Source organism: Schistocerca gregaria, chromosome 1 (genome assembly GCF_023897955.1).
Source record: "Schistocerca gregaria isolate iqSchGreg1 chromosome 1, iqSchGreg1.2, whole genome shotgun sequence".
Taxonomy (NCBI): domain Eukaryota; kingdom Metazoa; phylum Arthropoda; class Insecta; order Orthoptera; family Acrididae; genus Schistocerca; species Schistocerca gregaria.
The window spans coordinates 462384547-462410491 of record NC_064920.1 but is presented as its reverse complement, the minus strand read 5'-3'; the positions used below and the strand labels follow the sequence as shown (position 1 = coordinate 462410491).

Genomic DNA, 25945 nt, shown 5'->3' with positions numbered 1-25945 from the left:
CTATCACTTAAATCCTAGAACTTCGTCTCCTCTCATCCCTGAGAGACCTGTTCAGCATATCATGCTTCACGAGCATTGCAATACCACTGAAATATTTAACCACAGACACTCTACCAGTAAATCTCCTATTACTTAATAACATTTTCTTCTCGTCATACTTCCCCGAAACTTGATACATTGCCCCATTATATTCCCATTATTACTTACACTGATTCTCATAGTTACCTTAGAAAGATTCTTTGGTATCATGCTCAGTGAACTTTGAAGGATCTAGAACACTATAGCACCTTGCTGGTGACCCATCTTGCATCATGCTATCTCAGCATCTTACTTTGCTATTTGGGTCAGCATTGCATGATGAGAAGACAGAAAACTTGAACTGGAAGTAATTGTTGCAAGACTGATCTGTTTTTTTTTTCTGTTAGAACTGCACAATAACTTACAATTGTGGTACCTCACAAGAGAACAGAACTACAGCTAAAGCATGAGTTTGGCATGGCATAGAAACTGAAAGGAAGAGAAAAGCTCCACCCTTGATACAGGTACCCTGTAGATGTCAAACCACATATCTACTAGTGTAGAATCCTGGAAGACCTTAAATTCACAGTTCATATGACAACCCTATTTACAAAAAAAATATGCATTTAATCCCCTACTATCTCCATTCGCCAAACTTCCCTCTATCCATGGTTCACCAAATCTCAACCACGTTCTCTCCTTATGCTGCCTGAAATAATGTCCTCTTTGCTGACATATCCAACATACCACATCATGTTACCTGAAAATGCAGCCATGTGATCTGGTAGGTTGCAATGCATACATACAATTGTCAAGACATGCATACAAGTCTCAGGGAGCAGCAGCAGCCAGCTGAAACACAAGCAGCAACAGGAAAGTAACAGATTTTGTGACATTTTACAAGTTCCTATACATGAACAAGTTGTATAGTTTCTTGTGTGTGCTTTGCTAGTTTGGTTTCTTGAATTTCTGCATTTTAATTTAATATAAAATTTACACAGTTCTGGCATGTTCATTTGTGTCAGAAAGTAAACTTATTTTGTAATGTATTACAAGTTCCTAATCAGTCTCACCTATGGTAGTTCAGTTTTTGAATTTTTGCTTGTTAATCTAATTTATTAGACACAAGTCTTATGTATACGTCAGTGTATACAGTAGAGTTCCATAGCACATGTCGACAGCCTTTTGTTTGTCTGTGTAGTGTAGTTTTCCATGGTCTTTATTATAGATAGGAACTGTATTTGCTATGTGTGGATGTGAGCCAAGTTGGTGACACTTTGCTCTCAGCTCTGGGCTGCAATGACTTTGGTTACAGAGCTTGAAGCTGTAGTGGATGGGCATAACTGCGGTGGACGGGCTGTGGGGATCCAATGGACATCCAGCATATCTGAGTCCGCTGATCGGTCCACACCAGTGGCCATCCCAACTGCTGCTTGCACTGAGGGTGACCCCTCACCTGGGTCGAGTTGGAGGTCACCTCAGGAGTTGGTCACCTCGGGATGTGGCAAGCAGTGTAAGACTTCCCAGGGGGCTGAACATAAGGCTTCCCCAGTTAGTCTGACAAAAAGGTACCAGGTGCTATCTGTGGCTGACAATGTCCCTCAGCCAAATGCAGTCACTTGTCCTGTTTCAGAGGAAACCTCTCAGTCTGCAAGAACCAGGCAATCACAGAGGGTGATTATTATTGGAAGTTTGGAGTTCCAGTGTTAGGTGCATTATGGGGTTCCTTAGGGATATGGCTGCCAAAGAGGGGAAGAAAGACAATGTGCAGTTTTTGTGAATACTGGGTGGAGTCATTCCTGATATGGAATGGGTCCTTCCAGAAGCCATGAAGAGCACAGTGTGCAGCCAGCTGCAGGCGGTGGCTCATGTCAGTACCAATGATGTGTGTCACTTTGGATTGGAAGGGATTCTCTGTGGTTTCAAGTGATTATCAGAAATGGTAAAGGCACTAGTCTTGCTTGTGAGGTGAAAGTAGAGCTCACTATTTGCAGCATAGTTGATAGGACCAATTGTGGACCTCTGGTACAGAGCTAAGTGAATGGTCTGAATCAGAGGCTCAGATGGTTCTGTGACTGTGAAAGTTGCAGATTCCTCAACTTGTGCTATAGGGTGTGGGTTTTAGGTTCTGCTGAATAGGTCAGGAGTCCATTACATGCAGGAGGCGGCTACACGGGTAGCAGGGGCTGTGTGGAGTTGACAGGGCAGTTTTTTGAGTTAATGGGTCTCAGGGAAACACAAAATGGCTTCTGTCTCAAAGGGTGCAGATTGAACACAGGAAGAATGAAGATCCAGGAACCATCGTTATAACACTTGTAAACTGTTGTAGCTGCATTGGGAAAGTACCAGAGCTCCAAGTGCTAATAGAAATCACTAATGCTCAAATCATTATAGACACTGAAAGCTTGCTAAAGCCAGAGACAAGTTCAGCCAAAATGTTTGTGAAGAACTTAATGGTGTTGAGAAAGGATACGCTAAACTCAGTTGGTGATAGTGTGTTTGTTGCTGTTAGAAATAGTTTCCCTTGTAATGAAATTGAAGTAGATAGTTCCTGTGAGTTAGTATGGGTCAAGATCATGCTTGGTGACTGGAATAAAATAATAATTGGATCCTTTTACTGACTTCCCAACTCAGGTGACACAATTGCTGAAAGGTTCAAAGAAAACTCGATTATAATTTCAAACATGTACCAACCCATAGCTACAATTATAGTTGGTGGTGACTTCAATTTACCCTTGATATATTAGCAAAAATACATGTTTAAATCCAGAGGAATGAACAAAACATTGTCTGAAATTGTGCGAAATGCATGCTCTAAAAATTATTTCGAACAATTAGTTCATGAGCCCATGTGAATAGTAAAACACACGTGACCTCTTAGCAACAGCATCAAAACAGATACAGGGATTAGTGAAAACAGGGTTGTTGTAGCGAGACTGAATGCTGTATTTCCCAAATCCACCAAAAATAAATAAAAGGTTGAGAGACACTCTCCACTCCTTCCAAATTAATAATGTACCTATAAGTGTAGAACAGATCTGGCTTGAATTCATAGAAATAGTATTAGCAGCAATTGAGAAATTTATACCAAATAAATTAAAAAATGGTGGAGCTGAACTCCCTTGGTACACGAAAGTAACAGAACACAGTTGTAGAAACAACAAAAAAAGCATGCCAAATTCAAACAAACGCAAAATCTCAAAGACTGGCGATCTTCTATAGAAACTTGAAACTTGGCATGGACTTCAAAGTGAGATACTTATAATAGTCTCTACAATGAAACTTTGTCACAAAATCTGGCAGAAAATCCAAATCTGGTCATATATGAAGTATGCTAGTGGCAAGACAATCAATTCCTTCCCTTTGCGATAGCAATGGAAGTACCGAGGAGATTAGACCTCCTCGGGAAATACTATCGATGACAGAGCTACTAAAGCAGAGTTACTAAAGACAGCATTTCAAAATTCCTTTACCAAAGAAAAGAAAGTAAATATTCTAGAATCTGAATGAAGAACAGCTGCCAACATGAGTAACTTAAAGTAGATATCCTCAGAGTTGTCAAGCAATTTAAATCACGTAATAGAAGGATGAAATGATAATTAAATCAAGACCCTAAGCTGTTGACAGGCATTGATATATGTCAACGGGGACAGTTGAAAATGTGTGCCTCGACATGGGATCTCATGCTTACATGGCAGATGCTCTGTCCATCTGAGCCACCGAGGGCACAGAGGATAGTGCGACTGCAGGGATTTATCTCTTGCGTGCTCCTGTGAGACCTACACTCCTGGAAATGGAAAAAAGAACACATTGACACCGGTGTGTCAGACCCACCATACTTGCTCCGGACACTGCGAGAGGGCTGTACAAGCAATGATCACATGCACGGCACAGCGGACACACCAGGAACCGCGGTGTTGGCCGTCGAATGGCGCTAGCTGTGCAGCATTTGTGCACCGCCGCCGTCAGTGTCAGCCAGTTTGCCGTGGCATACGGAGCTCCATCGCAGTCTTTAACACTGGTAGCATGCCGCGACAGCGTGGACGTGAACCGTATGTGCAGTTGACGGACTTTGAGCAAGGGCGTATAGTGGGCATGCGGGAGGCCGGATGGATGTACCGCCGAATTGCTCAACACGTGGGGCGTGAGGTCTCCACAGTACATCGATGTTGCATGTGCCCGTCAACCTGGGACCGGACCGCAGCACGCCAAGACCGTAGGATCCTACGCAGTGCCGTAGGGGACCGCACCGCCACTTCCCAGCAAATTAGGGACACTGTTGCTCCTGGGGTATCGGCGAGGACCATTCGCAACCGTCTCCATGAAGCTGGGCTACGGTCCCGCACACCGTTAGGCCGTCTTCCGCTCACGCCCCAATATCGTGCAGCCCGCCTCCAGTGGTGTCGCGACAGGCGTGAATGGAGGGACGAATGGAGACGTGTCATCTTCAGCGATGAGAGTCGCTTCTGCCTTGGTGCCAATGATGGTCGTATGCGTGTTTGGCGCCGTGCAGGTGAGCGCCACAATCAGGACTGCATACGACCGATGCACACAGGGCCAACACCCGGCATCATGGTGTGGGGAGCGATCTCCTATACTGGCCGTACACCTCTGGTGATCGTCGAGGGGACACTGAATAGTGCACGGTACATCCAAACCATCATCGAACCCATCGTTCTACCATTCCTAGACCGGCAAGGGAACTTGCTGTTCCAACAGGACAATGCACGTCCGCATGTATCCCGTGCCACCCAACGTGCTCTAGAAGGTGTAAGTCAACTACCCTGGCCAGCAAGATCTCCGGATCTGTCCCCCATTGAGCATGTTTGGGACTGGATGAAGCGTCGTCTCACGCGGTCTGCAAGTACTCGCTTCAGACAATCTCACTGAGTCCTTTAAGAGTTCGGGCAATGCGTGTGCATCTAGCACAGAAGAAGAAGGTCAATGGCTGGTTAGCCTTAACTATATGAAGATGGTATCTGTTCTTTTGGGCATGTCTGAAAGAACAGATACCATCTTCATATTATAAAAGGAAGTCTTCTAGTCCAGAGTGTAAACCAATTAGGTTCTTTTCAGAGTATGCTGATGCAGTAGCTCCATACTTAACAATTATATAGAACCGCTCACTCTATGAAAGATCCGTATCCAAAGACTGCAAAGTTGGATAGGTCACACCAATATTCTAGAAAGCCAATAGGAGCAATCCGCTAAATTAGAGGTCCATATCATCAACATTGATATGCAGTAGGATTTTATAACATCTATTGTGTTCAAACATTATGATTACCTCAGAGAGAACAATCCATTCACACACAGTCAGCACTGGTTTAGAAAACATCATTCTTGTGAAACACAACTAACACTTTACTTGCACGAAGTGTTGAGTGTTATTGACATAAGATTTCAAACTGATTCCCTATTTCTAGATTTCCAGAAGGCTTTTGACACTACTTCATAAGGACCTTATAGTCAAAATGCATGCTTATGGAACATTGTCTCAGTTATGTGATTGGATTCATAATTTCCTGTCAGAGGTCACAGTTTGTAGTAACTGACAGAAAGTTATCGAGCAAAACTGACGTAATTTCTGGCATGCACCAAAGTAGTATTATAGAACCTCTGCTGTTCCTTAATTTTACGAGGTGCATTCAAGTTCTAATGCCTCCGATTTTTTTTCTCTGGACTGGAAAGAGATGCGTATTGTTTTAAAATGAGGCCGTGTTCATTGTCAATACGTCCCACAGATGGCAGCATCGTACGGCAGATGGAATTTTACCGCCAGCGGCGAGAATGAGAACTGTTTTAAATACTTAAAATGACGACGTTTTCCTTACTTGAACAGCGTGCAATCATTCGTTTTCTGAATTTGCGTGGTGTGAAACTAATTGAAATTCATCAACAGTTGAAGGAGACATGTGGTGATGGAGTTATGGATGTGTTGAAAGTGCGACAGTTTAATGAAGGCAGAACATCGTGTGACAACAAACCGAAACAACCTCGGGCTCGGACAAGCCAGTCTGACGACGTGATCGAGAAAGTGGAGAGAATTGTTTTGGGGGATCGCCGAATGACTGTTGATCAGATCGCCTCCAGAGTTAGCATTTCTGTGGGTTCTATGCACACAATCCTGCATGACGACCTGGAAATGCGAAAAGTGTCATCCAGGTGAGTGCCACGAATGCTGATGGACGACCACATGGCTGCCCGTGTAGCATGTTGCCAAGCAATGTTGATGTGCAACGACAGCATGAATGGGACTTTCTTTTCGTCGGTTGTGACAATGGTTGAGACGTGGATGCCATTTTTCAATCCAGAAACAAAGCGCCAGTCAGCTCACTGGAAGCACGCAGGTTCACTGTCACCAAAAAAATTTCGGGTAACCGCCAGTGCTGAAACAATGATGGTGTCCATGTTCTGGGACAGCAAGGGCGTAATCCTTACCCATTGCATTCCAGATGGCACTATGGTAACAGATGCATTCTACGAAAATGTTTTGAAGAACAAATTCCTTCCTGCACTGCAACAAAAACGTCCGGGAAGGGCTGCGCGTGTGCTGTTTCACCAAGACAACGCACCCGCACATCGAGCTAACGTTACGCAACAGTTTCTTCGTGATAACAACTTTGAAGTGATTCCTCATGCTCCCTACTCACCTGACCTGGCTCCTAGTGACTTTTGGCTTTTTCCAACAATGAAAGACACTCTCTGTGGCCGCACGTTCACCAGCCGTGTTGCTATTGCCTCAGCGATTTTCCAGTGGTCAAAACAGACTCCTAAAGAAGCCTTCGCCGCTGCCATGGAATCATGGCGTCAGCGTTGTGAAAAATGTGTACGTCTGCAGGGCGATTACGTCGATAAGTAACGCCAGTTTCATCGATTTCGAGTGAGTAGTTAATTAGAAAAAAAATCGGAGGCCTTAGAACTTGAATGCACCTGGTATAAATGATTTAGGAGACAATCTGAGTATTCATCTAGGATTGTTTGCAGATGAGCCTATTGACATAGGATTTCAAATTGATTCTGTATTTCTAGATTGCCAGAAGGCTTTTGACATTGTACTTCAAAAGCAGCTTATAGTCAAAATGCGTGCTTATAGAATATCATCTCAGTTGTGTGATTAGATTCAATTTCCGTTAGAGGTCACAGTTTGTACTAACTAACAGAAAGTCATCAAGTAAAATAGGAGTGATTTCTGGCATTCCCCAAAGTAGTGTTTTAGGCCCTCTGCTGTTCCTTATCTTTTTAAACAAAGTCTTAGGTTGTTTGCAGATGATACTCTTGTTTGTTGCCTAGCAGAGTCATTAGAAGATCAAAACAAATTGCAAAACAATTTAGAAAGGAAATTTGTATGTTGTGAAAATTGGCCCTAAATAATGAAAAGTGTAAGGTCAGCTGCATGACTGCTAAAAGGAATCCGTTAAACTTCGGTTACATGTAAATCAGTCAAATCTAAAGCCCATAAATTCAAATAAATACCTAGGAACTAAAATTACAAACAACTTAGATTGTAAAGAACACACAGAAAATGTTGTGGGGAAGGAGAACCAAAGACTGCGCTTTATTACAAGGTGTACAACTTCGCTTCCACCATTTATCTCCAACATTTGAGACTTTAATGAAACAAATTGGTTGCACATGTATCATTCAAAGCATTTTCCATCATTGGCCACTACTTTCTCAAATCTTTTGGGCAGTATACAATGAAACAATTGTTCATCTTTTGAAGCGACCCACAAATCAATCCAATTTGTGACTTCTTTATGAGATAGGAAGTGTTGGCTAGCCTGGCCATGCGCCACTGATCTAAGCAGGTGATAATCAGAGGGAGCAATGACTGGAGAATACGGCTGGTGGGGTAGGAATTCTCATTTTAACATTTCTAAGTACATTTTGACCTATTTTGCAATGCAGAGTCAAGCATTGTCGTGCTGCAAAATCACTTTATCCAGCCTCTTGCTGTATTGCGGTCATTTGTCTTTTAATGCTGTGCTCAAAAGCATTAATTGCATTTGATAACGAGCACCTGTAATTGTTTCACTTGGTTTTAACACCTCATAGTACACGATGCCAAGCTGGTCCCGCCAAATGCACACCGTGATCTTGAAGCTGTGAATATTCGGTTTGGCCGCCGACATGAAAGCATGATTTTTTGCGCTTAGGGTTATTGCAATGAACCCATTTTTTGTCCCCGATCACAATGCGATGTAGAAATCCCTTCCGTTTTTGCCTCTGAAGCAACTGTTCACACACACACAAACGCCGTTCAGTCTCTTGGTTTCAGTTCATATGGGGCCCAAGTTCCTCTTTTCTGAATCATGCCCATAGCCTTGGGACGTTTTGAAATGGCCTGCTGTGTCACTGACACAAATTGTTTCCAGTTCTGCATCTTCGAAAACATTCTCTCTTCCACCACTATGCCCTTCTATGATGTTTAAATCACCGTTCTTGAAGTATTGAAACCACTTGCAACACGTTCTTTCACTACTGGCATCCTTACCATGCGTACTTGAGGGCATTCAATGAGACTCAGCTGCTGTTTTCTTCATATTGAAACAAAACAGTACCACCTCCTGCAAATGGCGAGAATTAGGCTTGTAAACTGGCATTTTCAATCAAGAACAACTTTGTGATGCAGACAAAAGTTGACTAATGTTTGAATAAGATTATGTTGACCAAGGTCCAAGTTAACTGCTTGAGGTCTGCGATCTGTGGAAGCAAAGTTGTACACCTTGCAGCAGGTGCAACAGATCTACTACCTTGCAGCAGGTGCAACAGATCTACTATAGGGACTGCCTACCCTATGCTTGACCATCCTCTTTTGGAGTACTGCTGTGCGTTGTGGGAGCCTTGCCAGATAGGAATAACAGAACACACTGCGAAAGTTCAAAGAAGAGCAGCACATTTTGTGTTATTGAGAAACAGGGGAGCGAGTTTCACTGCCATGATACAGGACTTGAGATGAACGTAATTAAAACAAAGGCATTTTTCATTGCAGGGTAATCTTCTCCATTTCAATGACCAACTTTCTCATTCAAATGCAAAAATATTTTGTCAACGCCAACCTAAGTAGCGAGAAATGATAATCATAATAAAATAAGGGAAATCATAGCTCGTCCAGAAAGGCATAGGTGCTCGTTTTTTCCACGTGCTGTTCGAGATTGGAATAATAGAGAATTATTGTGCAGGTGGTTTGATGAACCCTCTGCCAGCCATTTAAGTGTGATTTGTAGAGTATCCATGTAGATTTATAAGTAGATGAACTGATTTCATCTGAAGAACAGGAGTCGGCCAAGCACCAAATCTCGCTGGACACCACATTTAATATTTCTGTACTCTCAATGTGGTTTAATTCCTATGGTGTCATTTGTGGCTGTGACATTTTGCTTTCTGTGTTAAAAATGATTTCATCCGTGCATGGGAATGCCATTAATGCCTCATATATTGAATTTCTCTGCATAATTTTATGATCTGCACACCTGAAGCCCTTGGCATGATCAAGTAATTTGCCGAGTAGGTAATTTTTTCTTGTGTAGCTCAACCAGAACTGATTTTATGGGATCACATATTGTTTTCTCCATAATCATGGACCATAGCATTGCAGTCACCATCTCCGACATTTCTTTCAGTACAGGCAGGAAGAGGATTGGCAGTAATACATGAAGTGACTGAATTCATATAGTTAAAGTACTATATTGCTAAATATGTTGACCACCTTTATTATAGCAGCTGTACAAAGGAATATTATGGAAGTAACAATTCAGTGAATGCAGTAATCCTATTCAGTGGATGCAACAATCCTATCTCCAAGATTTATGTGTGTGTTTCATAGTCTACATCTACATCTACATCCATACTCCGCAAGCCACCTGACGGTGTGTGGCGGAGGGTACCTTGAGTACCTCTATCGGTTCAGCCTTCTATTCCAGTCTCGTATTGTTCGTGGAAAGGATTGTCGGTATGCCTCTGTGTGGGCTCTAATCTCTCTGATTTTATCCTCATGGTCTCTTCGCGAGAGAGAAGGAGGGAGCAATATACTGCTTGACTCCTCGGTGAAGGTACGTTCTCGAAACTTCAGCAAAAGCCCGTACCGAGCTACTGAGCGACTCTCCTGCAGTCTTCCACTGGAGTTTGTCTATCATCTCCATAACACTTTCTCGATTACTAAATGATCCTGTAACGAAGCGCACTGCTCTCCGTTGGATCTTCCTTCTCTCTTCTATCAATCCTATCTGGTACGGATCCCACACTGCTGAGCAGTATTCATGCAGTGGGCAAACAAGCGTACTGTAACCTACTTCCTTTGTTTTCGGATTGCATTTCCTTAGGATTCTTCCAATGAATCTCAGTCTGGCATCTGCTTTACCGACGTTCAACTTTATGTGATCATTCCATTTTAAATCACTCCCAGATAATTTATGGAATTAACTGCTTCCAGTTGCTGACCTGCTATATTGTAGCTAAATGATAAGGGATCTTTCTTTCTATGTATTTGCAGCACATTACACTTGTCTACATTGAGATTCAATTGCCATTTCCTGCACCATGCGTCAATTCACTGCAGATCCTCCTGCATTTCAGTACAAATTTCCATTGTTACAACCTCCTGATATACCACAGCATCATCCGCAAAAAACTTCAGTAAACTTCCGATGTCATCCAGAAGGTCATTTATGTATATTGTGAATAGCAACAGTCCTACGACACTGCCCTGCGGCACACCTGAAAACACTCTTACTTCGGAAGACTTCTCTCAATTGAGAATGACATGCTGCATTCTGTTATCTAGTAACTCTTCAATCCAATCACACAATTGGTCTGATAGTCCATATGCTCTTACTTTGTTCATTAAACGACTGTGGGGAACTGTATCGAACGCCTTGCGGAAGTCAAGAAACACGGCATCCACCTGGGAACCTGTGTCTATGGCCCTCTGAGTCTCGTGTACGAATAGCACGAGCTGGGTTTCACACGATCGTCTTTTTCGAAACCCACGCTGATTCCTACAGAGTAGATTTCTAGTCTCCAGAAAAGTCTTTATACTCGAACATAATACGTGTTCCAAAAATTCTACAACTGATCGACGTTAGAGATATAGGTCAATAGTTCTGCACATCTGTTTGACATCCCTTCTTGAAATCGGGGATGACCTGTGCCCTTTTCCAATCCTTTGGAATACTAGGCTCTTCTAGAGACCTACGGTACACCACTGCAAGAAGGGGGGCAAGTTCCTTCGCATACTCTGTGTAAAATCGAACTGGTATCCCATCAGGTCCAGCGGCCTCTCCTCTTTTGAGCGATTTTAATTGTTTCTCAATCCCTCTGTCATCTATTTCGATATATTGTCTTGTAAACTAGGCTCTTCTTTTGACTCCAGTGGGACAACAGCATAAAATATCAAAGGGACACCTTGATCAATCCATTGTTGACCACTTTAAACTATATATTAAATAAATAGAAATACTGTGAACAAAATTATGAAAGCACTAAGCCAAGTGTAAACCACATTAGCAAAATAATTGTGAAAAGCACATCTCCCATGAGCTCCGGAAGAACTTATTTAATAATCTTGTAAGCATTTCAGTTCACATGTTTGGAAAATGTAATTATTCTAACAAGGTATTGTATACAAAATGTAGGGGAGGGAAAGGATCCACCTTGGTACAACAAACATTTTAGGAAGTTGCTGAGAAAGCAGAGAATTTTGCACAGTCATTTTAAACATAGTCACTGCCCAGCTGACAAACAGAAATTACGCGTCATGAAAGCAGCTGTCAAATGGTCAATGAGCGATTATTTTAACGAATTTGAAAGCAATCTTTTATCTGCAGATTCTAAAAATAACCCCCAAAAATTTTGGTCGTACATTAAATCTATGAATGCTACAAATAATTCAGTACCTTCTCTTGCTGACAGTAATGGTAATGTAATGGTTGATGATAAACAGAAGGCCAAAATTCTAATGGTAGAGGATTGCAGCACCGTTCCCCCTTTCAATTATCGAATAAACGCAAGGATGGCTGACATAGTGGTTAGTGTATCTGGGGTTGTAAAACAATTAAGATCCTTAGACGCCAGGAAGGCATCTGCCCCAGACGGTATCTCCATAAGATTATATGATGACTATGCTACAAATATAGCACCATTCTTATCCATCATCTATCAAAGATTGTTGGAACAGTGGAAAATTCCACAGGACTGGAAGATGGCCCAGGTTATAGCAATCTATAAAAAGGGTAGAAAATCGGATGCATATAATTACCGGTCAATTTTACTGACATCGATTTGTTATAGAACATGGAACAATTTTTGTGTTAAGAAATAATGACCTTTCTAGACTCTGAGAAGCTCATTTGCAGAAACCAGCACTGTTTTAGGAAACAGTGGTCATGCGAGACACAGCTGGCCCTCTTTGTGCATGATATACAACAGGCTCTAGATACTGGCTCTCTGGTTGATGCCATATTTCTCAACTTTCGAAAGGTGTTCGACTTAGTTCTGCACTGTCGCTTGCTCCAAAAAGTGTGCACTTATGGTCTATCCAATGTCATGTGCAGTTTTATAGAAGATTTTCTAACAGACAGAGAGCAGTACGTCGTCCTGAATGGGGTGACTTCTGCAGAAACAAGCGTAACATCAGGTGTGCCCCAGGGCAGCGTAATAGGTCTGTTGCTTTTTAAGATTTACATAAATGATCGGGTTCATGGTACTGACAGCGGCATTAGACTGTTTGTCAATGATACTGTAGTCTACAGGAAAGTAGTATCACATGAAAGTTGTGAACAAATCAATGAGGATTTGCAGAAAATAAACGTGTGGTGTAATAACTGGCAGCTATCTCTCAATATTACTAAGTGTAACCTACTGTGTATAACAAGACGAAAATCCCCATTAATCCCCAAAATAAATGGCCCAGTCTTTAGAAGCAGTAACATCCGTCAAGCATCTGGGTGTGACTATTCGAAATGATCTCAATTGGAAGAATGATCAGGTTACACAAGTAACGGGCAAGGCAAACTCTAGACTGTGGTTTATTGGTAGAATCCTGAACTGATGCAGTCCTTCAACAATGGAAATTGCTTACAATATGTTAGTTTGTCCAGTCTTAGAGTATTGTTTGCCTGTATGGGACCCTTACCAATTGGCTCTGATTCAAGAGATTGGGGAGGTCCAAAGAAGAGTGGCAAGATTCGTGACTAGCACATTTAGCCATCGTGAGAGCATACAAATCTCATAGAAAGTTTGAAATGGGACACACTTGCAGACAGACAACGCGCTAAACGGAAGGGGCTGCACACTAAATTCCGAAATCCGAACTGTGCCGAGGATGTAGAGCATATATTATTACCACCAACTTTCAAATCATGCAATGATCACCATTCAAAAAATTAGAGCTCATACTGAGGTGTTCAGACAGTCGTTTTTCCCTTGCGCAATCTGTGAGTGGAACAGAGGGGGCAAAATATGACTTTTGCGTGAATTGTGCCCTCCGCCACACACGACTTGGTGGCTAGTGGAGTATATATATGTAGATGTAGATGTAGATATACCATAGTTTTCTGATATCAAAGAAATTAGCAAAAATCTGCCTTAAATAATTTGTGGAAACCATGGAAACCTATGTTTGGATGGTTGCATGAGGATGTGAACAAATGTCCTCCTCATTGCAAGTCCACTGAATTAACTACAGTACCACTTTGCTCTTTGTACAATATGAGGAAAGTTGTGGAGAAGATAAAGGTTACTTCTCTGATAATTTGGAGTGAACATACAGAAGCATTAAGTGTAGGCTGCCCAGATTTGATGTGTCCAACAACCTTTTCCTTATGAACATAGTGCAAATTTACACCTGGTTATAACCTGACAGGAACACAAGGAACTAATTAGATCATGTAATAGTTCAATTTGGGAAGTAGTACAGTGTGCACAGAATTAACACGCGCACAGCTTTCTGTTCAAAACTAATTAAGTAGTGATAATTATTAGCACTCTGTATCTATATAAGTAAATGTTGTATATGTGTTTTTGTAAGCAGTGTGTTATAGTGACCAAGATACATTTACTAGTGTCAATTACGGTCAGCAATAACATAACCAGACATTTGAAGTTTTATGGAACAGACATATAACACTAAAAGACACCTACATTGTGCAGCAGTTACTTTCTATGCATTGCAAAGGGAATGTCAAGTCTGTAAGTAAATGAGAACTTGGGAAACAGGGGCAGACTAGTAATAAGGAGAACTTCTGTACCATTCTAAACAGTTCAGTGCAAAGGCATGGAAATAACAGAGTAGCCATTGATTCAACAAAAATGAAAATAGTCATGTTGTCATAGGCACTGAGAATAAAGTTAAGAGAGGAAACACACTAAGGTCAAATAAAAGCAAAGTCTACTTCAACAGCTCCCATGGTGGAAGGTATGCCATACTGCAAAAACTACAGTTATATTTTGTTGGTTGTAAGCTGACATTTATTGATTCATAGACATTGATACATTTCATGGCAAGAACCCTTCAGTAAGACCCATTTCTGGAGTGAGTGGGTAGTTATCCTGATGAACTAAATACTAAAGATTCTACGGAGAAAGCCAAAGTCTGAGAGCATTAAAACTTAAACTGCTTTATCCAAGCCCGGTCATCATGCCTCCAGTGCCAGTGACAATGTGTATGAAAGAAGCTAACATTGCATATATTTTTCACAATTTTCTTAGTAAATGCTAGTGATGGGGTAACATGATATCACTTGTGGAGCTCTAAGCAGATTTTAAGATTACTGATGGTTACTCAGTGGGACTAAGGTACTTTGTATTGTTCCGTAGTGTCTGAAAGTTTGTAAGTGTATGCTACCTGACAAGGAAACATAACATATTCTCATGGAAGCAGGTAATGAGAGAGTTTTCTCTTTCTTCATCTAAAACTGAGGATACTGTCTACTGATTCTTGCCCTTTGACATCTCTGAGGCCAGAACCCTGTTTTTTTCATTGCATACCTTGACAATGATAATGAAGATGAAGATGCTGTGCCCAGTGAAGAAAGGCAAGTTCATTTACAAGTTTTCATGATACAGGGGAAGGAGGTGATTCCCTGGGTTTATAATTTTGATACAACATATTCAGGTGTAACCCTTACACTTCCAGAAAAACCTAGTGCATTACAAATTTTTCTGACATTATTCACAGAAGAATTAGTATTAATTATTGTAGACATGAATAATAGTTACTATACTGTTCATTGTTTGAAGATCTGGAAAGAAATGTGTGTAGCAGAAATGTATTTTTTCCTGACAGTGACTCTTCTCATGGCAAGAACTAAAAGACACTCACAGTTCATGACAGGTGTGTGGAACATTGCCGTCATGGGAGGCTTCAACAGCCAGAAACATCGGCAGTAGCAGAACACTGCTTAAATGAGGAACACAGTATGAAATTTGAGGAAATTGTGGTAGTTGCCAGTATTTACAGTTTTTGGAACAGTGTCTATAAGGAGGCAATTGAACTTAGGTTGGCAGATAATTTAATAAACAGAGATAATGGGTTTCCTCTTAGCAAGACATGAAATCCTGTATTATCTCGCATTAAAATTAAACGTTCTTCGGTGAGGCCCTGAGTGTGATATATAGTTGCTAGCAGTGTTCTACTAAGGGCGGCGCTACCTCCCTGTCTTGGAGGCCAGCAAACATGATGGGCAGTGCATGCACCGTGTACTGCATGATGACCTATATTGGACATGGATTTGACATCAGTTCTCAGCGGGACTCATCAGCAGAAGTAGCATTCTCCTGAAGATGCCGACCAGCTCGATCGCTGAAATATCGAGTAAAGTTGATTTTAGGAGACTTTCAAAACTTATTACGCTGGGAAAGCCTACCTGGTCACATAAAAGACTGAAATGTTTTGAATAATGGTCAAATGAACTCTGATTACTGATTACTGATCTCATTAAAGGTAATTATTGTTCCTCCAAATGCTGCATTTTTTAAGTAACAGTGTTCCTGTTGAGGGTGATAAGCTGTACAAAGTAAGATTCGTTGTTTCCAAATGAAAGGGAGGTTCAGAACAGCACTCAATCAATTTTGAAAAGACTGTATTGTTGAAAGTTATCTATTACTCATGAGACTTTTTGGTTTCCAAACAGTAAATTTTATGTAAAATACATCATTTCAGCATAAAAATGTATGTTCTGTGTGACTGTGAAATTGTTTTTATACTTGACATTTTAGTTTATACTTGAGCAATTTGTGACACAGTAGTCAGTGAAGACTATTTGGGAATTACTGGAAATATTGTGACAACACTTTTGGAACCTTATATGGTATGAGGCACATGCTATGCCATATATGGACATTTGGTACACAAGTCCATCTCTCTTCCACAACTGGTACTTGCAATGAAGAGGAACAAATGCTGCAGTTACAATTCACATGAACAGGAAAGGTATGTCAAAACTTGACCCCAAACTGCAAAGAGGAGAGGTGAAATTTAGATCAACAAACAGTGATTGTTCTCTAGTGCCATGACAAAAGTGATGCACATTATATATAAGGGGCAGTCAAATGAAAACCAAACGCCAACCACAACACAACCATGGAATCGTTTTTTTCACAAGTAATCTCCACATACATTAGGATATTTATCCCACAGGGAGGTGAGGTGATCAATTCCTGTTTCATGGAATGTGGTTAACCGCTGATTGATCCAACACCGTAAGGAGTCTTGCACTTCCTCGTCTGACTACAAGTGACATCGTGCATGTCTTTCTTCAGCTTGTCAAAGATTTGAAAATCATATGACAAAAAATTTGGGCTGTAAGAGGATGCTGCAGTGCTTCCCACCCAATTCGCTGAAGTAGAGTCTTTGTTCTATTGGATTGGTGGTGTGGTGGCGGACATTATGGTGCAGCAGGATGACTCCATCAGACAGCATTCCTGGATGTTTTGACTTCCTGGTGGTGCGCTTTCTGGCGGCTGCTGGCTGTCCTGTGGTTTTGTAGCAACGTTGATCCTTGGTACAGCGCTGGTTGACTGATAAGTTGCGATGGATGTCAGCGATTATGATGTGTGATTTATGATACAGGTTCACTTAGTTTTGTCTTGCGTGTTCTTGCTGAATCTACTGCTGAAATTTCAGTTTGTTGTTGCAGGTGGCTATGTGATGTGTTTTCTAACTCAGATGGGTGAGCTGATTTTATTACTCCTTCCAGTCCGCCTGCTTAGCTGGGTGGTAGAGTGCTTGCCTCCCATGCACTGGGCCCGGGTTCGATTCCCGGCCGGGTTGGAGATTTTCTCCACTCTTGGAGTGGTGTTGCGTTGTTCTCACCATTTCATCCTCATCATCGGCCGCAAGTCGCCCAATGTGGCGCCGAATAAAATAAGACTTGCACTTGGCGGCCGAACCCAAATAGGACATCCCAGCCAAAATGCCATACGATCATTTCATTTCATTACTCCCATGAACCATGGACCTTGCCGTTGGTGGGGAGGCTTGCGTGCCTCAGCGATACAGATGGCCGTACTGTAGGTGCAACCACAACGGAGGGGTATCTGTTGAGAGGCCAGACAAACATGTGGTTCCTGAAGAGGGGCAGCAGCCTTTTCAATAGTTGCAGGGGCAACAGTCTGGATGATTGACTGATCTGGCCTTGTAACATTAACCAAAACGGCCTTGCTGTGCTGGTACTGCGAACGGCTGAAAGCAAGGGGAAACTAAAGCCGTAATTTTTCCCGAGGACATGCAGCTTTACTGTATGATTAAATGATGATGGCGTCCTCTTGGGTAAAATATTCCGGAGGTAAAATAGTCCCCCATTCGGATCTCCGGGCGGGGACTACTCAAGAGGATGTCGTTATCAGGAGAAAGAAACTGGCGTTCTACGGATCGGAGCGTGGAATGTCAGATCCCTTAATCGGGCAGGTAGGTTAGAAAATTTAAAAAGGGAAATGGATAGGTTAAAGTTAGATATAGTGGGAATTAGTGAAGTTCGGTGGCAGGAGGAACAAGACTTCTGGTCAGGTGACTACAGGGTTATAAACACAAAATCAAATAGGGGTAATGCAGTAGTAGGTTTAATAATGAATAGGAAAATAGGAATGCGGGTAAGCTACTACAAACAGCGTAGTGAACGCATTATTGTGACAAAGATAGATACGAAGCCCACACCTACTACAGTAGTACAAGTTTATATGCCAACTAGCTCTGCAGATGACGAAGAAATTGAAGAAATGTACGATGAAATAAAAGAAATTATTCAGATAGTGAAGGGAGACGAAAATTTAATAGTAATGGGTGACTGGAATTCGAGTGTAGGAAAAGGGAGAGAAGGAAACATAGTAGGTGAATATGGATTGGCGCTCAGAAATGAAAGAGGAAGCCGCCTAGTAGAATTTTGCACAGAGCACAACTTAATCATAGCTAATACTTGGTTTAAGAATCATGAAAGAAGGTTGTATACATGGAAGAACCCTGGAGATACTAAAAGGTATCAGATAGATTATATAATGGTAAGACAGAGATTTAGGAACCAGGTTTTAATTGTAAGACATTTCCAGGGGCAGATGTGGACTCTGACCACAATCTATTGGTTATGACCTGTAGATTAAAACTGAAGAAACTGCAAAAATGTGGGAAATAAAGGAGATGGGACCTGGATGAACTGAAAGAACCAGAGGTTGTACAGAGTTTCAGGGAGAGCATAAGGGAACAATTGACAGGAATAGGGGAAAGAAATACAATAGAAGAAGAATGGCTAGCTCTGAGGGATGAAGTAGTGAAGGCAGCAGAGGATAAAGTAGGTAAAAAGACGAGGGCTGCTAGAAATCCTTGGGTAACAGAAGAAATATTGAATTTAATTGATGAAAGGAGAATATATAAAAATGCAGCAAATGAAGCAGGCAAAAAGGAATACAAACGTCTCAAAAATGAGATCGACATAAAGTGCAAAATGGCTAAACAGGGATGGCTAGAGGACAAATGTAAGGATGTAGAAGCTTATCTCACTAGGGGTAAGATAGATACTGCCTACAGGAAAATTAGAGAGACCTTTGGAGAGAAGAGAACCACGTGTATGAATATCAAGAGCTCAGATGGCAATCCAGTTCTAAGCAAAGAAGGGAAGGCAGAAAGGTGGTAGGAGTATATAGAAGGTTTATACAAGGGCGATGTACTTGAGGACAATATTATGGAAATGGAAGAGGATGTAGATGAAGACGAAATGGGAGATACGATACTGCGTGAAGAGTTTGACAGAGCACTGAGGGTCCTGAGTCGAAACAAGGACCCGGGAGTAGACAACATTCCATTGGAACTACTGATGGCCTTGGGAGAGCCAGTCCTGACACAACTCTACCATCTGGTGAGCAAGATGTATGAGACAGGTGAAATACACTCAAGACTTCAAGAAGAATATAATAATTCCAATCCCAAAGAAAGAAGGTGTTGATAGATGTGAAAATTACCAAACTATTAGTTAATAAGTCACAGCTGCAAAATACTAATTCTTTACAGACGAATGGAAAAACTGGTAGAAGCAGACCTCAGCGAAGATCAATTTGGATTCCACAGAAATGCTGGAACACGCGAGGCAATACTGACTCTACGAGTTATCTTAGAAAATAGATTAAGGAAAGGCAAACCTACGTTTCTAGCATTTGTAGACTTAGAGAAAGCTTTTGACAATGTTGACTGGAATACTCTTTTTCAGATTCTAAAGGTGGCAGGGGTAAAATACAGGGAGCGAAAGGTTATTTACAATTTGTACAGAAACCAGATGGCAGTCATAAGAGTCGAGGGGCATGAAAGGGAAGCAGCGGTTGGGAAAGGAGTGAGACAGGGTTGTAGCCTCTCCCCAATGTTATTCAATCTGTATATTGAGCAAGCAGTAAAGGAAACAAAACAAAAATTGGGAGTAGGTATTAAAATTCATGGAGAAGAAGTAAAAACTTTGAGGTTCGCCGATGACATTGTAATTCTGTCAGAGACGGCAAAGGACTTGGAAGAGCAGTTGAACGGAATGGACAGTGTCTTGAAAGGAGGATATAAGATGAACATCAACAAAATCAAAACGAGGATAATGGAATGTAGTCAAATTAAATCGGGTAATGGTGAGGGAATTAGATTAGTAAATGAGACACTTAAAGTAGTAAAGGAGTTTTGCTATTTAGGAAGTAAAATAACTGATGATGGTCGAAGTAAAGAGGATATAAAATGTAGACTGGCAATGGCAAGGAAAGCGTTTCTGAAGAAGAGAAATTTTTTAACATCGAATATAGATTTATGTATCAGGAAGTCGTTTCTGAAAGTATTTGTTTGGAGTGTAGCCATGCATGGAAGTGAAACATGGACGATAACTAGTTTGGACAAGAAGAGAATAGAAGCTTTCGAAATGTGGTGCTACAGAAGAATACTGAAGATAAGGTGGATAGATCATGTAACTAATGAGGAGGTATTGAATAGGATTGGGGAGAAGAGAAGTTTGTGGCACAACTTGACTAGAAGAAGGAATCGGTTGGTAGGACATGTTTTGAGGCATCAAGGGATCACAAATTTAGCATTGCAGGGCAGCGTGGAAGGTAAAAATCGTAGAGGGAGACCGAGAGATGAGTACACTAAGCAGATTCAGAAGGATGTAGGTTGCAGTAGGTACTGGGAGATGAAGCAGCTTGCACAGGATAGAGTAGCATGGAGAGCTGCATCAAACCAGTCTCGGGACTGAAGACAACAACAACAACAACAACTCTTTTCAAATGATAGTTCTGTTAACTTTAACACCTCCTATTAGACTCCTTGCGGTTCCTGTGGATGCAATACGTAGAGGGCTGTAATGAATTCCTATATCCCTTACTTAATACTGGTTCTTAAAGCTCTGCTGCAGTAATTAGGATTTCTTGCTATAGTTTGTACTCTTACAATTCATCTGGGCGGCTCCAGAAAGGGTGTAAGACAAGTGTGAAAGTTTTTGTTCCTACTGTTCAAGCTGTTCACTGAAGAAGCAATGAAAGAAGTAAAACAAAAGTTCAAGAGTGGGACTACAATTCAGGGTGAGAGAATATCAGTAAGATTCCCTGATGACATTGCTATCCTCAGTAAAAGCAACAAGTAACGAAGAATTACAGGACGTGTGGAATGAAATGAACGAATGAAAGAGTACAGAATTTCGACTGAGAATCAACTGAAGAAAGACGAAAGTGATGAGAGGAAGAAATGAAATTAACATAAAAATTTGGCCATGAAGTTCATGAAAGTTAAGAATTTCTGATACCACGGAATCAAAATAACACATGACGAACGAGGGTATGAGGACGTAAAAAGCAGATTAGTACAGGAAAAGCGCACTCGTCTCTCAAAAAGAATTCTGTTAATATGAAGCGCATGCTTCAGTCTGAGGAAGAAATTTTGTGAGAACGTGCGTATCAAGTACAGCATTATATGGTAGTGAATCACGGACTGTGAGAAAATCAGAAAGAAGAGAATCGATGTGTTTGAGATGGGTATAGAAAGACGTTGAAAAGTAGGTGGACTGATAAGGTAAAAAATGAGGAGGTTCTCCACAAAATCAGCGTAGAAAGCAACACTAACTAAAAGGGACACAACAATAGGACAAATGTTAAGACATTACGGAATTTGTTGGTATTAGAGGGATCTGTGGAAGGTAAAAACTCTGGCGGGAGGCAAAGATTGCAATATATCCAGCAACAAATTGAGGGCTTAGGGTAAAGAAAACCCCCAGAAAATTGCCTAAAATCTGACTCAAAGCAGTTTTCAGTAGGCCCTACTGTACTCAGGAGTTCAAATTTGTTAAGGTAGCGCTCTAACCATTCTAGACGACAATCTGTTTTGTGCATGTGATTATCACTCCCGCCCGGGTCATCTGAACATAAAACGCCAAAAAGGTTGCTGAGAAGAGATGTATCGTCTGGCAATCGTTTCAAAACAGTTTGTTAAGGAAACATTAGATCATAATCCTGGAAAGTAATTTGGTATTTGAGAACGAGTACGGCTGGCAGCAAGTGTAAGACTATAAGACTACGGTATTTCTATATGTATTGCAGCCTACTTGTTTACAGTGAAACGCGACGTTGGCATTATTGTTCGAGAAATTATTTCACATTCAAAACGCAGATCCGCATCAACATTTCTGTAACTGGTATTTCGCTTGGTCCTTGTGCACGTTGCGTTGTTTGTTCAAACATTTTGTTCTGAAATAAAAGTTCAATTTCATTGTACGTTAGCTTGGTCAGATTATAAAAATGCACGTGTTGTCATATCCTGCTCGGTTCAAGAAAAAAAGGCAGAATTACCAAGTGCAATCTGATCATTACGAACCCGTGAATTGACAAGCAGTGGAATATTTATGGTATAAAAATACGTTAATTTAAATGTCATGAGGTATGTCATTCTTGTATTTAAAATAAAAATCGTAACTGAAAATTAAGCTTGGTGAATAGCTGACGAAAGAATTTAGAAGAAACGGCGTCATCGACATTCATACAAACGCGACTGCAAACTGGAACATCATTCACCAAAGATAGACACCCCTCCCAAATCCTAAAAATATCAAACTACTTAAACTAAAACAAATGAAAATCACATAGTACTCATACAACGCGGCCTATTTCTTAATGCAGCGTTCGCATAGTAGAGTCTAAGTAAGATACTGTGAACTGTATCAACAGAACATGGATACACAACCCGTTCGAGACATTACTTCGATATTAAGCAGAGAGAACTTAAACAAGGCTGTAAGAGATATATTGTTGCCCTGTAGCTAGCAAACAGCAGACGACAGTGCCATTAAAATGAAGGTCTCTGTTTCAGATTGCCAACATATTAGCTTTTATGGAGAAAGATCTGGAGGAGACGCTAGAGGACCTCGAGGATGACATTGACGAGTCATATACACTGACGAAGAACAGCATTATATGGACTGAAGTGAATCAAATATCGCGCACCTACACCAAGCAGGAGAAGAAAATGAAATCCAAGTTCAAACTGTGAGTACCGTTTGGATCTTCTCACAGTCGCTAAATAAATATTCCAATAGATATCACAGTTACAGATGAAGTTTTGTAATATCTTTGGTTAAATCCTGTCCATTACAAAAGTCATATTCATACGATGGGTTTGGGACAGATATTTACCGGTACATACATTTTTCTCCATGGAACGGTGTGAGAGAATTTAGAGCTATGACCCAGGATGGTAAGTTACACGACAAAAAAAAAAAAAAAAAATACAGCTGACGGTGCAGCCTTAAGTTGGTAAGTGGTTTAAAGGGGGAGGGAACAAACTGCATGGTCATCGGTCCCTCAGCGTTCAGTCCAGGAACGATGGCAGATCAACAAAAATTTTAAATAAGCCTTCGAAAGTTAGCGAAACGTTGAATTCAACATTTCATCAAAGAAGATACAATTCGTTTTCACTTCTTTTGTACAGTTAGTTTAAGGTCCAAAATTTTGAATGTACATATAATTGTGCTGGAGTATCTCAAAGTGTTTGTGCGATGTTGTTGCTGTATTTTCATGATAAGTCCTGTATCAGCAGCAGAAAATGCTAGACATGTGAAAAACATTTGCATAGATGAGCTGTTTAGACCTATGCATTCATACAAAGAGCACTAGGAAAGTTTTGCAATACAGCTTTCTTTTTTTAATATTTTCGAAGTAATTTCCGCTACATTGAATACACCTCTCCATCTTCTGAAACTAGTCCCTAAACCAGATCTTCCAAGTTTGTGTAGGGAGTAAGCCACACTCATAGTCCCAAACCCCCCGCCCTCATCACTTGAAAATTGCACTCCTATCAGCTTCATTTTCACACGCAGGAACAGTGCAAAGTCACATGGAGCAAGGTCTGGACTGCACGGAGTGTGCTCAAAAAGTTTCAACCCTGTATGCCGCAAATATTCGGTGCATGCTTTGGTGTGGTGAACTTGAGTGTTGTCGTGATGGAGGAACCAAGTGTCCATTCTTGACTTCAGTAGCACATTCTTCAATGATTAGATGACTGTGACCAAGCACTGCTCAGTGTACCACTATTATTTTTTCTTTGCTGATCGGGATTTTCTGGCAGCTACGCGTCTATCGTCATCTTCAAAGACGCAAAGCTTATTTTGAGTCCGGGTGGCGAGCACCAAAGTAGTATAAATTACTCTTGTAGTAACTTTCACTCCTTTAGTCTGAACTACTTCAGTAAGTTACTTCTGTAGTAATATGCTCTTTTAGTAACTGTTGGAGAGCTCAATTTCTGTGTACTTCTGTAGTGCTGATGACTTTTTACTAAAGAAGTAAGCCATTCCTGCACACTGTTGGCACGTGCGTTATGTTCTCTCTCGAAGAATAGTGCCCATTGATTGTCGGCAGATATTATTGCCTCACCTTTTGCGTAATTTATGTTCGTTGATATAATTTTAGAATTCAGAAATTATTATTAAATTGAATTATTGTAATTGGGAAATCAAAATGCTATTGTACTAATTAATGACAAGATCTGTGTATTATGAAAAAGAAACGTGCCATTAATGGATGAATCTATTGTTAACACCGCCATCTATAGCAACCAATGCCCATTGTTGGTTGGTAAAATGTATTAATTTAAACGCTAGTTTGAGTTATAAGCTAGCAGCAACATGAAGGTAGCCAAGAAACGTTCAAAAACATACCAGAAAATGAAAAGGGCAGTTTGCTGAAATAATGAAAGAGTACATAACTACTTTTGAATCTAAAAAGCATGATGTCAACAAACTAAAAAGGAAAAAGGATGCTTGGAAAAAAATACACGTTGAATGCAACGCAGAAGCTCTTACATAAAGGTCACAAGAGCAACTGAAGGTAATTTGGAAGGACATGACAGTAAAAACAAAGCAAATGCAAGCTAAGGGAAACCGAAAACAATTTCAAACTGGCGGTGGAGTAGGTGAGACCAAGATCGACGATATAAGCCAAATGGTTGTTGATATGATTCCACAAGTTTTCGAGAGGATAGCTGGGATTAACAACAACGGCACACCTGAAGATAATGTGATACTTTCAAGCAACTTCGATGATGATAACTGCTCTGAAGGTAGCAATGAAATTGCTGAAGGTGGAACTTTATCTCACAGTCATGAACCTCTGCTTGCTTTCTCTGGTCGGAGCTTATCAGAAGATGCGCCCTGCAAAAGAGAGAGAGAGAACATGCGGTTGTAGTGAAGAACCGAGAGTTGTTGAAAAAAGCAGATGGGCTTCATTCCTTAAAAATGCGTTTAATGCGAGATGAATATAATGCAAAAATATTATTAATATGAAGGCAAAGAGAAATCATGGAAGAAAAGCATAACCTCAAAATGGAAATTATGAGTAAGTTCAAGAACGTAATGGGGCAAACTTCAGCTTCCAGTTCTTCAGCCAATGTGCTCGAGAAATATGTTTTTTTTGAATGAATAAGAAAATATTCATAAGCATAAAACATCTTCTATTTCCTTGATATTTTTTGAAATGGTTAATATGGCCTTGTTTCTTGTATGGCATAATATTTGTGTTTATCATTTCAGCATTGGTACTAATTTTTGTTAATACCATATTTTAATATGTATCTGAATTTGTTATATTATAAAAGAAGTTGTTTTAGAAATAATCGAAACATTGTATGACTTTGCATACTTAATTAAGAAATAAAATCAGAATGTTAATCTCCTCGAAAAAACATAACTATAAAATTACACATAAATAAAATAAGTAAATTTTCACTGCATTAGTGAAAATCCGGTGGCTTTCCTTTAAGAAGGATAGATCTTTACACAAACTTCTAATTTTACTAGCAAACTAGGTATAGTTTCAATTAAAGTAACGAAGTATAATAGATCTTCTGACTGCTTGACCTGCAACATATGCTTCTGGCTGAAATGCATATTGTTCGATGTCATTCACCTCCACCGCATCAGCGTGAAACACACCTCTA

The 25945-nt window shown here is 40.7% G+C and overlaps 1 protein-coding gene across 1 annotated transcript in view; it reads left to right on the top strand.

Moving 5' to 3' along the window:
* Window positions 1–22696: 22696 nt before the first annotated feature.
* Window positions 22697–25945, top strand: part of LOC126354063 (V-type proton ATPase subunit E 2-like) — a 59908-nt gene continuing 56659 nt past the window's right edge. The window contains exons 1-2 of the mRNA XM_050003471.1: window positions 22697–22749; window positions 22826–23001. Of these exons, the coding sequence (XP_049859428.1) occupies window positions 22847–23001 (155 nt within the window). The 5' untranslated portion in view covers window positions 22697–22749; window positions 22826–22846. The remainder of the gene's footprint in view (window positions 22750–22825; window positions 23002–25945) is intronic.